General features: G+C 44.9%; 2 protein-coding genes across 2 annotated transcripts in view; both read right to left on the bottom strand.

Annotated features, from left to right (window-relative positions):
- Nucleotides 1-4,357, bottom strand: LOC113893406 (antigen WC1.1-like). The gene is made up of 7 exons (XM_027543408.1): nucleotides 3,907-4,357; nucleotides 2,374-2,688; nucleotides 1,983-2,024; nucleotides 1,590-1,904; nucleotides 1,303-1,335; nucleotides 611-748; nucleotides 1-221 (listed from the first exon to the last, which is right to left on the bottom strand). Exons 1-7 carry the CDS (start codon nucleotides 4,355-4,357, stop codon nucleotides 1-3), a joined length of 1,515 nt encoding a protein of 504 aa, XP_027399209.1.
- Nucleotides 4,358-8,606: 4,249 nt separating this feature from the next.
- The window catches only part of LOC113893405 (antigen WC1.1-like), a 37,263-nt gene continuing 29,412 nt past the window's right edge, over nucleotides 8,607-16,457 (bottom strand). Inside the window, exons 8-10 of the mRNA XM_027543407.1 lie at nucleotides 13,249-13,563; nucleotides 9,155-9,367; nucleotides 8,607-8,965 (exon numbers count right to left, since the gene is read on the bottom strand). Coding sequence (XP_027399208.1) covers nucleotides 8,607-8,965; nucleotides 9,155-9,367; nucleotides 13,249-13,563 — 887 coding nt within the window. The remainder of the gene's footprint in view (nucleotides 8,966-9,154; nucleotides 9,368-13,248; nucleotides 13,564-16,457) is intronic.

Genomic DNA, 16,457 nt, shown 5'->3' with positions numbered 1-16,457 from the left:
CTACCACTTTGTAGGAGCTGCCTCTGTGATTGTGGGGCACACGTTGGGTCTGAAGACATTGAGAAGACCCACACAATCAGTGAGTGGTGACAACCAAAGGTCCCAGGACAGCAGGCAGAGACACCCACCTGGGCTTCCCAGAAGACCCTCCTTCTGAGTCACAAGGTAATCGAGCTCCTCATACACAGCTTCAGCAAGAGCATCTTCATAGCTGGATAAGGCTGAGAGATCCCCCAGCAGGTTAGAGAAGCCGCCACAGACACCCCGATCCAGCCAGCCCACCTTCATCTCCCCAGTGCTCACATGGGGCTTGCCAAGGCCTCGGCTTAACCTCCCACCCCGTGCACCATGTCAGCACCTTCTCCCCTGTCTGACCTGAATCCACAGCTCAGCCCCGAATCTGTCTGATCTCAAAGGAGTGGCCATGACTTATGAGAGTTCACACCCCAGTCCTAAAAACTTCTGTATACTCAGCCCTTAGAGCTCAGCACAGAGCACATAGAGTTCTGCAACTCAGAACAGAGACCTGGCCCAGGTTTCCCTCCTCACACCTGCCCCATCTCCTGCCTCCACACACTCTCCCTGGTCCCCAGTTCCCCCTGCAGCCCACCTCTGCGCTCTGCTCTCCATCTGAGCAGCTGAGTCACCAGGATGATGAGGACCAGGAAGAGAAGGGACCCCAGGATGAGGCAGAGGACCCCAGGCAGGGAGAAGATGCCAGGGAGAGGATTTGAGGTTGTTCTGGTCCCTAGGAGAACAAGGCAAGTGAGTGTGGAGAAGGTCCTGGGCAGAGAGAAACTCCCTGTGCCAGCATTTCCAAGGAGCTCCGGACAATGGTGTCCCAGCCTCAGACACAAGTACACTGACAGTGACTGGGGTCCTCCAGGTCTTGTCCTGAGATGAGTCAACTCCACTCCAGCCAAGGCAGAGCCAGGGATTGTCAGGGAGATGGCCTGCCAAGACAGCCTCTGAGGACCTGGCTCATCCCCTCTCCTTGGGCTTCAGGAGACAGAGTGTCAAACAGTCCTGGGACCTGCACCTCACTGATGAGGAGCAACACTCAGGGGCAGGTGGGAGATCCTTAGAATCTGCACCATGGGAACCAGACTCACTTGGACCCCTGGCATGAGAACCTTCTGACCTTGGGAACCAAGGCAGGGGATTTCCCAAACATAATGCCTTGGTTTTCCCCCACCAGCCAGGGCTCCTCAGGCTCTTTCCTCTCCTGAGCTGTCAGAGAGCCCACAGAACAGGTCCCCAGTATTTGAGTATTCTCCCCTGCCCATGGATGGACCACAATACCTGCAGTACTTGGGGCCAATGTTGTCCTTGCACCTGGAAAGAAAAACAGCAGATTGGAGCAGGGTGATTGGCCAGAATGCAGGGCAGCCCATTTTTCCCTCCTGAGCCTGAAAACACCCCTCAGTCTCCACAACATCAGTGTCCAGTACTCCCAGCTCCCCTCTCCTACATCAGAGCCCCATCACCAGGACACTCTCTGAACATAAACTCCCCACCACCCCCGGTCCAGCCCACTGCCCCCATGCTGCCCCAGCTCACCCAGGGTGGACCCCAAGCCCCTCACTCACCAGAGCACCTCACACCAGCATCCTCCTCATGCTTGCAGTCGCTCTGCCCCCAGGGCTCTGCAGCACAGTCCCATAGGGAGGACTCCCGGCCTCCACACCGCACCTCGTCCAGCCAGATGCTCCCATTTCCAGGGCCAAACTCTGCGCCCTGCATGGCTTCCAGGGCTGGGCCACAGCCCAGCTGCTGACACACCACCTCGGCCTCTGCCAGGCTCCAGGAGTCATCGCACACAGTGCCCCAGGAGCCACTGTGCCAGACCTCCACCCGCCCTGAGCACTCGCTGTCTCCTCCCCTGAGTTGGAGCTTCTCCCTGTCTGAAAAGGCAGCAGCCCCTCCTGTGACTGTCTTGGTGGGAGCGAGCCCCTGGAAGTCACAGGGTGGGGCTGACATACCTGTGCAGGGGGCAGCAGTCGGACAGCTCTTGGGTCTTCTTCCTGCAGAGGCAACAATGGGAAGCTATAGTTCAGGGACAGCTGGGGGAGGTCTTGTTCCCAAACATGAGTAACTAAGGTTTTTGGTCACAGTCAGATGACGAGAGACCACAGAAGCTTCATCATCTACTTGGCTGAGAGGGTCAGTGCATGTTATCAGCAGCTGAAATTACTGTATCTAATTAGTTGTTTACCAGAACAACAGCAAACAAACAGACACAGAGACAAATACAAACATACACCTACATTTTGTAGACTCAACCAAAACCCATCAATTAAATCTGAAAATATGAAATCATACTAACGACATCCTACATGGTTGGGAGTGACACAGAAACAGACAGTAAGTCACCTGCACACGAGATATAGGCTTCCTCCTTTGGAGAGCATGAGTTGTAATTCCAAGAGTCAGAAGGACACTGCCAGAGAGAGGTATCAGTTTTCCGACACTGGATTCCATCTACCCAGTGGGGTCTCGAACCTTCCCTAAGAGCAACAGAAGAGTTGAGACTTCCACTGTCCCCACAGCCGAGCTGTCTGCAGATGATGGACACGGTGATGTCTTCCATGGGGCTGCGGCAGACACTGCCCCAAGTCCCATTGTAGAAAACTTCCAGCCACCCAGCACACTGCTGGTCCTTGCTCACCATCCTGAGGGCCAGGAACTCTAAGATTGAAAGGGAGGAGACAGGACACAGTGAGCACTCCACTCAGTGCTCTGGGTTTTCCTCTCCCCCAGAAGTTGTGACCATACACCCCTGACCCAGCGGAGGAGATGCCCACTGGGTGACAAGACTGACTTTTACCTCCCTTTCACCTGACTTTGTCCATTAATGTCTATATACCTATTTCTACCACAACAATGTAGATATGAACAGAGAGCAAGACGAACTTGGGCACCTGCAGTGACAGGAGCTGATTCCTGCTTCCTGACAAAACTTCTAAAAGAATGGAAAGTGATGTGGACAGTGAGGTGGTCAACAGACTAACGGACCCCCAGAGATGTCCATAGCCTAATCCCAGAACCTGTGATATGTTACCTTACATTTCAAAAGGGACTTTACAGATGTGATTAATAAGGACCTTGGGATGGAGAGATAAAGCTCAAATATTGAGGATTAACTATGTGAGCTCAGCCTAACACATCTTTAAACTCACTACACTGAGAAATGCATCATTTTTCCCAGTTCCAGTCGAGGGAAATGTGAGTGAGGGAGAACCGTTGGAAGAGGCACTGTTGTTGAAGAAGAAGAATAAAGAGGGCTCTGAGCTCAGAAATGAGGCCACACAGGAACCACAAAAGGCTGGGAAAGGAGTCCTCCCCAGAGACTCCAGGAAGAACGCAGCCCTATGGACACTGGGATTTGGCCCACAGAGACTCTCTTCAGACTCCTAGCAAACAGAACTATAGAGGAAAAATCTGAGCTTTCACTATGCCAGGCTCCTCTGTCCATGGGATTCTCAGGCAAGAATAATGGAATGGGTTGTTATCCCCTCCTCCAGGGGATCTTCCTAACCCAGGGACTTAACCCACATCTCTTACATGCCCTGCATTGGCAGGCAGGTTCTTTACCACTAGGGCAACTTGGGTATCCCAGGATTTCAAGATGTTACTACCACAGGTAACTGCAGAATGAGCCCTGCTTTCAAGTGTTAACTGTAAGAAATGGCTCTGCCAGGAAACACTGGTGAGAAGAAAGGACCAGAATCTCAGCTGATGCAGGAGGAAGTGAAAGCACCTCATCTTCACGTCTGCTGGAAAGACAGGCTCCATGGGAGGAAGCCTCCTACTCTGGTCCTTTCAGCATCTCTCCCTCAGGGCTCAGACCCCTGTCCTCCAGGGCCCCACCCCTGCCCCAAACTGTGGACAGTGTGCAGCGCGCACCTGAGCAGATGACCCCCGCGTCCTCCTTGTGTCTGCAGTCATGCCGCCCCCAGCCTCTGGAAGGGCACCTCCACACGTGGGACTCATTTCCTGTGCAGTTCAGGTCGTCCAGCCAGATGGGCCCTGATCCCGCCCCAAAGTGAGCAGACCCCGTGGCATTGAGGGCTTCTCCACAGCCCAGCTGCCTGCACACCACGTGGGCATCGTCCAGGTCCCAGCCGTCATCACAGATGGTGCCCCAGGAGCCCTGGTCAAAGATTTCCACTCTCCCGGCGCAGTGACTGCCCCCTTCCACCAGGCGGAGCTGTCTGCTGTCTGAGGAGAGAGAAATGGGACAATGGGACGGTGACAGGGTTGTAAAGGGTCTTCTGTTCTGTGGGACCCTCACCTGAGCAGTAGAGGGCGCTCTCCTCTGAGGCTGCAGAGCCTGCTGGTTCTGACAGGGAGTCATTGCACTGGGGCAGCGCCTGGGTCTGGTTTCCTGAAGAAACAGCAATGATCAAGGTGTTGGTGATTGAAAAACAGGAAACTGAATTAAACTAAATAATGACAAGCAGTGGGGTCTGAGAAGAAAACTGTAACATAGCAGTTTTTGCAGTTGTTTAGTTGCTCAGTAGTTTCCAACTCTTTTTGACACTATGGACTGTAGTACACCAGCTTCCTCCGTCCATGGAATTCTTGAGGCAAGAATACTGGGATGGGTTGACGTTTCCTCCTCCAGGGGATCTTCCCCAACCAGGAATCGAAATGTCATCTCCTGTATTTCCTGCATTGGCCAGCGGATTCTTTACCACTGAGCCTTTGGGGAAACCCAGGTTAACATAGCCATAAATTTTTCATAACTTTGGTGTTTGCCTCTGCTATGAAGAGTTCTGCTTCTCACAGTGCCACAATTTTTGTCTCAAGCACTAAGAATGAGTTAAATAAGTTCTGTCCCTAAAGTGAAAGTGAAGTCACTCAGTCGTGTCCTACTCTTTGCGACACCGTGGACTGCAGCCTACCAGGCTCCTCTGTCCATGGAATTCTCCAGGCGAGAATACTGGAGTGGGTTGCCATTTCCTTCTCCAGGGGATCTTCCAGACCCAGGGATCAAACCCAGGTCTCCCACATTGCAGGCAGACGCTTTAACCTCTGAGCCACCAGGGAAGCCCTAAATCTATCTGTCCCTAAATCTATCCCTAAATAGAAGAAGCAAAATAAAACACTTTCTGAAGTATTTCTACAATTTGTCATCTACAATGTCTGTATTTTTAAAAATATTTATTGAAAATAGATCTCATGAGAAACCAAGAGGAAATGTAGACATTAGAAACAATTCCCCAGGATACTCAGCTACTAGAGTTACTTGACAGAGAATTTAAAGAGCCTTGATTAAGGTGCTCATGGAATTAACTGACAAAATGTGCACCCTGATGGAAAAAAACAAATAATGATAACAAAAACAAATAAAAATTCTAGAGCTGAAAAACTTACTAGTTGAAATTAAGAACTACAGAATTAGCATATCAGCACATTAGCTCAGCATAAGGGAGAATCAATAAAGTGGAAGGTCATAGGACAAATAGACCTCTATTTAGAAAGGCAGGCCACATAGTAAGTGTCCCAATTACACTGCTGTATAACAAATTATAAAAACAGCCTCTGAAGCAATAGATATGTGTGTGTGTGTGTGTGTGTGTGTGTGTGTGTGTACCCACACTCTTCATTTTCTTAAGCCTTCCTGGGTCAGTTATTTGAGAAAGACTCAACTTGGCAGTTGTGTCTTGGGATTTTTCATGTAGTTGCATTTAGATGTCATCTGGGGTTGAAGTCAGCTGAGGACTTGACTGCACTTTGGTTAATAAGGAAATTTCTTGAATTATTCTAGGGATAAAAGGACATCATGACTGCAACCTAATTCAGAAAGACTTTACATATTTATGGAGAAATGGGGCAGGAGGGAGACAGAGAGAGAAAGAGAGGAAGATTACAGCAAAATACTAATATTGGGAGATCCAGGTAAATGTCATTTGGAATTTTTATATTATTTTTGCAACTTTCAGGTCTCAAATTAGGTCAAAATAAAAAAAATTAAAAGGTGAAAATAAGTCAGAAAGAATTAATTCCTAGGATACTTTCACTAAAAGAAATATAAATAATTTCAAAAAAGTGAAACACCTAGGAGAAAATCTAGTAAAAAATGGGCAAAACCTCTGATAGACCTAACTGAAAGGAGGGATATGTCATGTCAGTGAATTGGGAGACTCAAACGTCTCAAAGTCAATCATCCTCAAATTTCTGGTAGATTAAATATAATCTCAATCAAAATACATTTATGAAGTTTCTTTTGGTGAAAAATAACAAACTAATTTCAAAAATTCTTTTAAAACATAAAAGGCCAAGAATGACCAACACAGTTGGCAAGAAAAACAACATAGTTAGTTAATATAAAGTAACTCTTATTTAACTTATATGCAGAGTACATCATGAGAAACGCTGGGCTGGAAGAAGCATAAGCTGGAATTAAGATTGTCGGGAGAAATATCAATAACCTCAGATATGCAAATGACACCACCGTTATGGCAGAAGGTGAAGAGGAACTAAAAAGCCTCTTGATGAAGGTGAAAAAGGAGAGTGAAAAAGTTGGCTTGAAGCTCAACATTCAGAAAACTAAGATCATGGCATCTGGTCCATCACTTCATGGCAAATAGATGGGGAAACAGTGGAAATGGTGTCAGACTTTATTTTGGGGGGCTCCAAAATCACTGCAGATGGTGACTGTAGCCATGAAATCAGAAGACGCTTACTCCTTGGAAGGAAAGTTATGACCAACCTAGGTAGCATATTCAAAAGTGGAGACATTACTTTGCCAACAAAGGTCCGTCTAGTCAAGACTATGGTTTTTCCAGTAGTCATGTATGGATGTGAGAGTTGGACTGTGAAGAAAGCTGAGTGCCAAAGAACTGATGCTTTGAACTGTGATGTTGGAGAAGACTCTTGAGAGTCCCTTGGACTGCAAGGAGATTCAACCAGTCCATCCTAAAGGAGATCAGTCCTGGGTATTCTTTGGAATGATGCTAAAGCTGAAACTCCAGTACTTTGGCCACCTCATGTGAAGAGTTAACTCATTGGAAAAGACTCTGATGCTGGGAGGTATTGGGGGCAGAAGGAGAAGGGGATGACAGAGGATGAGATGGCTGGATTGCATCACCAACTCGATGGACATAAGTTTGAGTAAACTCCGGGAGTTGGTGATGGACAGGGAGGCCTGGTGTGCTGTGATTCATGGGGTCACAAAGAGTCGGACATGATTGAGTGACTGAACTGAATTGAACTGAACTCTTGTGAATTAAAATTACCCAAACTTACTATAAAATTACAATAATTAAGAAAATATAGTGTTTGTGCAAGGATAGACAAATGATACAATGGAATAGAACAGAGAGTCTAAAAAAAGGCTTAGACACACATGCCCTTCTCCTTATGGCAAAGGTGGCACACAGTGGAGACAAAAATCTTTTCAGAAAAAGATTCTGAGTCAATTAGATGTCAGTATGAAATGTGACCCTTATCTTACATAGGTATCAATCTCAGAAGGAATATACAATTATATTCAAGAGAAAAGTAAACTTCTATAAGACACTATTGAAGAATGTTTTTATGGTCTTGGAGTAAGCAAAGTTCTTTTCAAAAGGATATAAGAAGTACTAAATATACCGGGAAAAACTAGTAAGTTATATTTCCTTAAGATTAAGAACTTCGCTCATCTAAGGACACAGTACCATTAAGAAAATGAAAATAAAAGACCAAGGATTAAATAAATAGCATAGATTTTCACCCAAAGTCATTGTCATGGTAAGTTGTGGCATCAGATTTGTAATAGTCAAGGACAGGAAACAATTCAAATCTCTACCATCAGTCAAATGGATCAGTATATTGTCATGTGATCATTCAAAGAACTACTCTACAGTAATAAAAATGAATAGTCAGCTGCTATAAACAACATCATGAGTGAATCCCAAACATAATGTTGAGTCAAAGAAGTCAGACACACAAGAAAACATACTGCATGATTTTATATAAAGTTCAAAAATCACTAAAATATCCTATGGTTGTTGTTATTGTTGTTGTCCAACTGCCCAGTCATGCCCAACCTTTGCGACCCCATGGACTGCAGCATGCCAGGCCTCCCTGTCCCTCACCATCTCCTGGAGTTTGTCCAAGTTCATGTTCATTGCATCAGTAATGACATCCAGTCATCTCATCCTCTGACACCCTCTTCTCCTTCTGCCCTCAATCTTTCCCAGCTTCAGAGACTTTCCCAACGAGTCATCTGTTCACATCAGATGACCAAAATACTGGAACTTCAGCTTCAGCATCAGTCCTTCCAGTGAATATTCTATGGTAGTAAAAGTTAAACTGTTTTCACTGGAGAGGACACAGGACAGAGTTACTGGGAGGCAACAGTGACTCTGTAGTGCCGGGAATGTTCTCTTGGCTTATCTGGGCTGGGGATCATGACTGAGGTCTACACTTATTGCTGGTACATTGTTTTCTATGATTATTTGTAAATAATAATGCTGCTTAAAAATATATTATTCCCCTTCACACTTCTTGCCCTGACCTGAAAAATGAATGAACAATGAGAAGAAGTATATTTCACCATGAAATATCTGATTTTTGAAGCCAGGTTTCCCTCACTTTCTGCTCTTGGGAACATTTCACTCCACGAGTACCAGCAGCCTTTCCCCTCCTCTTTTACCTGAGCAGATTGCATAGGCCGTGTTACCATGGGAACAGTCAAGGCCACCCAGGGCAGTCACAGGGCACATCCATAAGAAGGACTCAGCCCCTGAGCAGTGAAATCGGACTGTTGAGATCTGATCTCCTCCTTCTACAAAGCGTGGTCCTCTAGGGGTGGAGATGGCAACTCCACAGCCAAGCTGACGACAGACAACATTGGCGTTGGCCAGACTCCAGTGGGAGGCACAGAGCGCTATCCATCGTCCAGAAATGTTCATCTCCACCTGCCCCTCACACCAAGAGGAGCCATTTGTCACGAGCCGAGCTTCTGCATACACTGGTAGAAGAAGACAGAATGTCAGCAAAGTCTCATTTTTTAAAAAACCTGAACAGAGTGTGCAAGGAGGTTAAGTCCCAACCTACATCTCACCTGAACAGACAACCTGAGCAACTCCACTGTGGTGACACGTGCCCCCTGGACAGGGCACTCTGGGGCAGGACCAAAGCTTAGGCTCCTCCCCCTCACACCTGAACTCTTCAGCCCAGACCCGGCCATCAGACTCCTTGAAAGGCATGTGTCCCAGGACAGACACAGCCTTGCCACATCCCAGCTCTGCACAGATGACCTGGGCAGTGGGAAGTGTGAAGTTTCCATCAGACACTGGGGTCCAGTCTTCTCCAGAATGCACTTCTACTCGACCTGAGCAGAGTCCTTCTCCTCCAGCCAGACGCACAAATCCTAAGGATAACAATCAACAGCAGCAACAAACCCTGTGAGTGTTCATAGTCCTTGCTTGGCATTGGAAACAGCACATCATAGGCAAGGATGTGAAAGCGTTTCATCTCTGGGAGTGGGGCATGAAGAGAGAATTTGACAGTTAGTGTCAGAATTGTATTAGTATTTTCATGAGCAAGTTTATGAAAAGAAAGCCAGAAAAATTTGCAGTCAGTAAGAATGTATATTTTGAGGTTGATTAGGATGAGAATTCCTCATCTAGGGGCCTGGAAACAACAAGACCCAAGGAAACTGCACTGCAGCAGGCATCAGACTGGAGCACAGAGCTGAACTAACCCAGAGTGAAGTAGGTTTATGGGATTCAGTAGTTTAGAGGACTAAGAGCCAGACAAGGTTAGAAAGCCATCTGAGATTTCTGGAGCTAGAATTCTGGCCAGTTTTCTCTCAGGAGCCAATAATCAAGTCACTGAAGACAGGGAACCTCATAGCGGGATATCTGTTAATTCAGGCTAGACTGTAGACAGACTTACGGCTCACGGGAGGAAAGCTAGACATCATACCAAGTCTACAAGTCTATTATGATTTTTGTATATTATAACAAGTCTATTATGATTTCACATATATTTCTCATAATTCTTGATGGTGAAAGATTCCCAGAATTTCTTAGGTGACTTGATTGTGAAAAGTTGTCCATAGATGAGTCTGAATATTAAGAAAGTTCAGAGAGTTATAGAAGAGGGACGGGCTGGTCCTAGCCATCTTTCTTGAAAGACTAGGATTTATCAAGGGAGAGAATGAGTTTTCAGTGGGAATATGCAAATCAGCTGAGTTTTATTACTTTCTACTAGACATGGGGATCTAAGACATGGGAATCTTAGCAAATACTAAGAGATGATGATAATTTAATGTGTTTTAATCCTACATATATGCTAACTGTGTTTTCCTTTCTTATTTGGATTCTTGAGAAATGGCTAGCATGCAGTAAAAAAAAGGAGAGGGAGAGAAAGAGAGCAGAGAGCAAACAAGCCATTTGTAATTTAGAGATTTCCAAATGCAAAAACCTCAATATGGATGAAAGATAGACAGACTTGAGGAAAATATTTGTCCAAGTTTTTGACAGATTTTATCCACTGTGCTCCTCCCATCTGGCCACCTAACCCTGCTACCCTTTCCCATTTTACCCACTGCAGACAAGAGAACAATCTTAAAAGCTACAAATGGATGGAAAGGAGACTCTGAAAGGGAAGAACATCTGTAGGAGTGGAGTGTGGGTGGGGTGTGTGGTAGGTTAAACTGGGAGTGGATGGAGTACAAAACTGAAAGAGATCAAACTGGTCTGATGGGGAGTTCAGTCACAGTCTACTCTTTCTAATTAAATAATTTTTACTCAACACCTTGTTAGTTTCTGTATTGATCCCACCACATTATGAATTTAGAAAGAACAAATATTGCTTACATGTTATTGTAGATAGCCTGACACATGTTAGACACTCAAATATATTCAGAACAAAGTCATACACATCAGGATAGTCTCCCAAGACAAATTATTATTATTTCTTTTTTACTTTATATTTGATTTCAAATGGAAAAGTAAGTGTGTGAACATTGCAAGAAAATTTATGAACTAGAAGGATGATGTGAGGGGCTAAGTTATTAAAAATAATAAAACCAACCATGTTCTTATATAACAATAGAGAGAATGGGGCAGAATATAAATATCTAACAGACACAAAGACATACACGCACAGAAATTTAGTATTTGAAGAAGGTGATACTTTATATCACTAGAGAAGATAGACTGCTCAATAAATAGTGCTGAAACACTTTTTGGCCCTCATTTTCCAGGCTTAGTCCATTTGCAAAAGAGACATCAACCTGAGCCATAGGAGGGACCTCAGGGGCCAGGTTGTCAGGAAAGGATTCTCTCTGCACCTATGCCTGAGCCTGGGAGAGCCCTGATTTTCTGTACCTCAGCTTCTGCTTAGGGCCCTTTGTCCCAAAGGCTATCTCACTGTTATAGCTTTGGGGCTGGATTTTATCCAGGGAACCATGAGAGCATGAGGGACCAGGTGGATTTTCAACATTGTTCATGTAGATCACATCCTTATTTCTCTCCCTCTGACCAAGGTGGCCTCCTCTCTTCTCCCTGTAGCTGTGATGCATCTGCCTCCAGACCAACTCTCAGCCCTCTGACCTTTAGCCTCAACTAACCCTGGACCCTCTGGCTCTTCACTCATCATTCTGAACTCCTACTGGTTTGACTGGAACAGAGCACTGTGTGGCCTGAGGTGTAGGAAATATCCTTGTTGGGTGAGGGATGTGGCCTCTCAGAAATCCACAAAGATCAAGTATCTTCCTGGAAGACCGGATCTGCCCTGGACCCTTGGGCTGCCCATTCCCCTCTGAAAGCCAGAGGGGATCAGTGTGATCTTTCCATCAAGGTGCAGCAAAGGCCAAGGAGAATGGGTCCATAGAGGCCCAGTAATAGACTCTCTGATTGGGAAATGAAACGGAGAGAGAGGAGAGGCTACAAGGGAGTCATATCTGAATTCTTTCCAGAGGTCTGATATTTAAGTAGGAGGATGTTATTTGAAGGCAATATTGAGAATCTATTTTCATATGGTTTATTACAAATACAAGCACCTTTTTAGAGTCTGTTATATTCATGAATTTTGACCGATGTTGGGAAGTAAATCACAATAAAACAATGCCCTTATCTTTTTAGAAGTGCAGGAGAAAAACAAGTAGACAGTTTAAAGCCCTCCAAAATGTTTATGAGAGACTTGGATAATCAAAGAAAGGGAAACTGCCCTTTCAGAGGGCCATTTATTTGTATGAATCAACTGAAACAAAGGCAAAATGAAACTGTGGTCAGATTTATCCTTGTCTGGTCTCTTGCTGTACAGACATCCTGTGTCCTTAGGCACACGTAGCATCCTCCACACCACACCTGGACCCTCAGTGCTGCTCAGAGTACTTCACAGGTGCCTTTGTCAGCTCCCATTGCCCTTCCATCCCTCCAAGCTATGATAATTCTCTTCCAGCTTGTCCCCTTACTTCTATTCCTGTCAAATAAACTCCCAAGTGCAATTCTCTTATATCACTGAAATCATTAGGTGTAAACTATATAATCTCTTACTATAAAACACAGAATCAATATTTCATTACCTTCACCTTTGATGTGTCAGTACATGGCTAAGTGTTCTTTCAAAGTTTGGTTTAGGCAGATGTTTTAAAAGAAAACATGGATAAAGAATCTTTTCTAATAACAATGGAAGGAGAAGCTATGACTCAGAGCATTTCACCAGAGAAATTCATTTCACCAGAACTCAGGACAGTTCTCTGGTCCTACCAGCCAAATGGCTATGAATATTTACATTTAAATTTGTAAAGGAGACTTGAAACTTGGCATAAATCCATAAATTGCTTTCTGACTTGTTTAATGATATCCCCTGTGCCTCCACTCCTACTGACCTAGTGCAAAATAGCGTGTCATGGGGTAACTACCAAAACAACTCCACCCAGGGAGGTGCACCCTCATTCTTGTCCCTCCCTCCTATGGGTTCACTGTGCAAAGGGGTCTGTGAGTGGTGATTTGCAAGTATTTCACTCTTCCAAAAATTATATAAAAAATTATGAGGATCAATTATAATTGGAAATAATAGAGTAAACTCTGTCAGGTAAGATCACTGGAGAAGAAATATCAGAGACAGACAAGAGGAAAGTAGTGAAGCCCATCACTCAGAGATAAATGTGCCCTCAGGGAGGATGGGTAGATGTCTTAGACCTATCTAACTCAGTCATCTTCTATCGCCAGGTGATCAGACACCAACTTCCTTGGAACTTTCTACCTTCTCAGCCCATGGGCAATGCACTGACCGTACCTGAGCAGACGACCCCAGCATCCTCTTTATGCCCACAGTCGTGCCGCCCCCAGCCCTGGGAAGGGCACCTCCACACGTGGGACTCCTTTCCTCCGCAGTTCAGTTCATCCAGCCAGATGGGCCCTGATCCCTGACCTAATTCAGCAAATTGCAAGGCATTGAGGGCTTCTCCACAGCCCAGCTGCCTGCACACCACGCGGGCATCTTCCAGGTCCCAGCCGTCATCACAGATGGTGCCCCAGGAGCCCTGGTCAAGGATCTCCACTCTCCCGGTGCAGGGACCGCCTCCGTCCACTAGGCGGAGCTGTCTGCTGCCTAAGGAGAGAGAAATAAGACAATGGGGGGTTGACAGGGGCGTAGGGACCTGGGATAGGGTGGTGGAGATGAGAAGAGTCTTCTGGTCTTGAGTCTCCTTTGAGGCTGCAGAGCCTGCTGATTGAGACACAGAGTTTTTGCACTCCGGCAAGCACCTGGGTCTGGTATCTTATAGCAGCAATGAGAATAATAAGGTTGAAAATGGGCAAAAATAGGAAATATTACTCTACTGAGTAGTGTGAGACAGATGATGTTACCCAAGTCCTATTGGTATTAACCTTCTGATTTGTTGAGTTCTGCATTATTGTTTTTGAGTCACCAAGTCGTTTCCAACTCTTTTGCGACTGTATGGACAGTAGTCTGCCAGGCTTCTCTATCCATGGGATTTCCCAGGCAAGAATACTGGAGTAAGTCGCCATTTCTTTCTCCAGGGGATCTTCCCAGCCCATTGATCAATCAGGCATCTCCTGCACGGGCAGGTAGATCCTTTAACACTGAGCCACCAGGGAAGCCAGACAAAGGTCTGTCTAGTCAAAGTTATGGTTTTTCCAATAGTCATGTATGGATGTGAGATATGGACTATAAACAAAGCTGAACACTGAAGAATTGATGCTTTTGAACTGTGGTGTTGGAGAATACTCTTGAGAGTCCCTTGGACTGCAAGGATATCCAGTCAATCGTAAAGGAAATCAGTCCTGAATATTCATTGGAAAGACTGATGCTGAAGCTGAAACTCCAATACTTTGACCACCTGATGGGAAGAACTGACTCATTGGAAAAGACCTTGATGCTGGGAAAGATTGAATGCAGGAGGAAAAGGGGATGACAGAGGATGAGATGGTTGGATGGTATCACCGACTCAATGGATATGAGTTTGAGCAAGCTCTGGGAGTTGGTGATGGGCAGGGAAGCCTGGCATGCTGCAGTCCATGAGGTCCCAAAGAGTCAGACAGGACTTAGTGACTGAACTGATTGATAAATAAAAAAGAAAAATTTAAACATTCTAGAGAAAAATAAAAATGGTAATGAAAGCTATCATAAAGTCTTCTAAAATAATTTTAAATATTTACTGGTTTTTCACTACCTGCATCTAATAACAAATATAAAAACAGACATACAGACATCTACAAATGTGTACACACACATACACGCATCCCTACCTGAATTAAAGTTTCACTAGAGGAAGGACTTTGCATATCTTATTTACCCTGTGATTCTATTAGGAGAGTACCTACATATTGTATGCACTCATTCGACAAGATTCAACTAGTATGTATATGGAGAACCTTTTCTAAACACCATGATAGTTGCTTAATAAGTATTTATTGAATGAATGTGTAGATGAATAAAATTCATGAAATAGGAGTCCTTTAGCTTCATGCTAGTCAGTGAGATATTAATAGTAAAGCAAATATAAATTAAAGGTAATGTTTTGTGATAATAAATAGTGCATATTAAAAATAAATTTAATTTACCACACAGCATTGCTATTAGGTAAGCATTGTTGGATTTCCCCAGTGGCTCAGTGGTAAGGAATCTGCTAGAAATGCAGTAGATGCAGGTTTGACCCCTGGGTCAGGAAGATCCCCTGGAGAAGGAAATAGCAACCCACTCCAGTATTCTTGCCTGGGAAATCTCATGGATAGAAGAGCCTGGCAGGCTACAGTCCATGAAGTGGAAAAGAGTTGTCCATCTGTTTGTGACCCGTGGACTGTAGCTTGAGAGGCTTCTCTATCCATGGGATTTCCCAGGCAAGAATACTGGAGTAGGGTTGCCATTTCCTCCTCCAGGGGATCTTCACAACCCAGGGAGGGAACCCACGTCTCTTATGTCTCCTGCATTGAAGGGGATTCTTTACCACTAGCATCACTGGGGTTAATACTGTATCTTATATTAGAAAGTTGGTGACAAAGTACACCTTAGAAGTTCTCATAACAAGAAAAAAGTAAGGGCTTCCCTAGTGGTCCAGTGGTTAAGAATCCACCTTGCAATGCAGGGGACACTGGTTTGATCTCTGGCCCAAGAAGATCCCACATGCCACAGGGCAACTAAGACTGTGTGCCACAATTACTAAGCCTGTGCTCTGGAGCCCTCAGACCAGAACTACTGAGCCTGTGTGCACCAACTACTGAAGCCCTCGTGCCCTGGAGCCAGTGCTGCACTACAAAAGAAACCTGAACAGCACAACTAGAGAAAGACTGTGTGCAGCAAGGAAGATACAGCACAGTCAAAAATAAACATTGAAAAGCTGGTAGCTATACTATCCTTAGGCTAGTCAACATTTTCCAGTATGTACAAATACATAAACATTATGTTGTACACCTGCAACTAATATTAATACTGTTATGTGAATTATATGTCAACTGCAAATTTTTAAAAATAGTGTTGGAACATGTGGATTAAATTTCCATCTTAACTTCTGAGTTAAATTCACCCATTCCAGTTCATTTTAGTTCACTGATTCCTAAAATGTTGATGTTCACTCTTGCCATCTCCTGTTTGACCATTTCCAATTTGCCCTGATTCATGGACCTAACATTCCAGGTTCCTATGCAATATTGCTCTTTACAGCATTGAACTTTACTTCCATCTCCCATCACATCACAACTGGGTGTTGTTTTCTTTTGGCTCTGTCTCTTCATTCTTTCTGGAGTTATTTCTTCACACTTCTCCAGTAGCATATTGGCCACCTACAAACCTGGGGAGTTCATCTTTCAGTGTCATACCTTTTTGCCTTTTCATACTGTTCATGGGGTTCACAAGGCAAGAATACTGAAGTGGTTTGCCATTCCCTTCTCCAGTGGACCATGTTTTGTCAGAACTCTCCAACCATGACCTGTCAATCTTGGGTGGCCCTACCCGGCATAGCTCATAGTTTCATAGAGCTAGACAAG

The sequence above is a fragment of the Bos indicus x Bos taurus genome, chromosome 5, assembly GCF_003369695.1.
Source record: "Bos indicus x Bos taurus breed Angus x Brahman F1 hybrid chromosome 5, Bos_hybrid_MaternalHap_v2.0, whole genome shotgun sequence".
NCBI classification, from domain to species: Eukaryota; Metazoa; Chordata; class Mammalia; order Artiodactyla; family Bovidae; genus Bos; species Bos indicus x Bos taurus.
The sequence above is the reverse complement of the archived record's forward strand: the minus strand, read 5'-3'. Positions and strand labels throughout refer to the sequence as shown.

Coding starts and splice junctions, on each gene's coding strand:
- LOC113893406 (XM_027543408.1), bottom strand. CDS start 4,357: ATGACTCCCTGTCAGAACCAGCAGGCTCTGCAGCCTCAGAGGAGAGCG. Junction 2,689..3,906: donor CGCGGGGGTCATCTGCTCAG/GTGCGCGCTGCA, acceptor TTTCAATCTTAG/AGTTCCTGGCCCTCAGGATG. Junction 1,336..1,589: donor TGCTGGTGTGAGGTGCTCTG/GTGAGTGAGGGG, acceptor TTTTCTTTCCAG/GTGCAAGGACAACATTGGCC.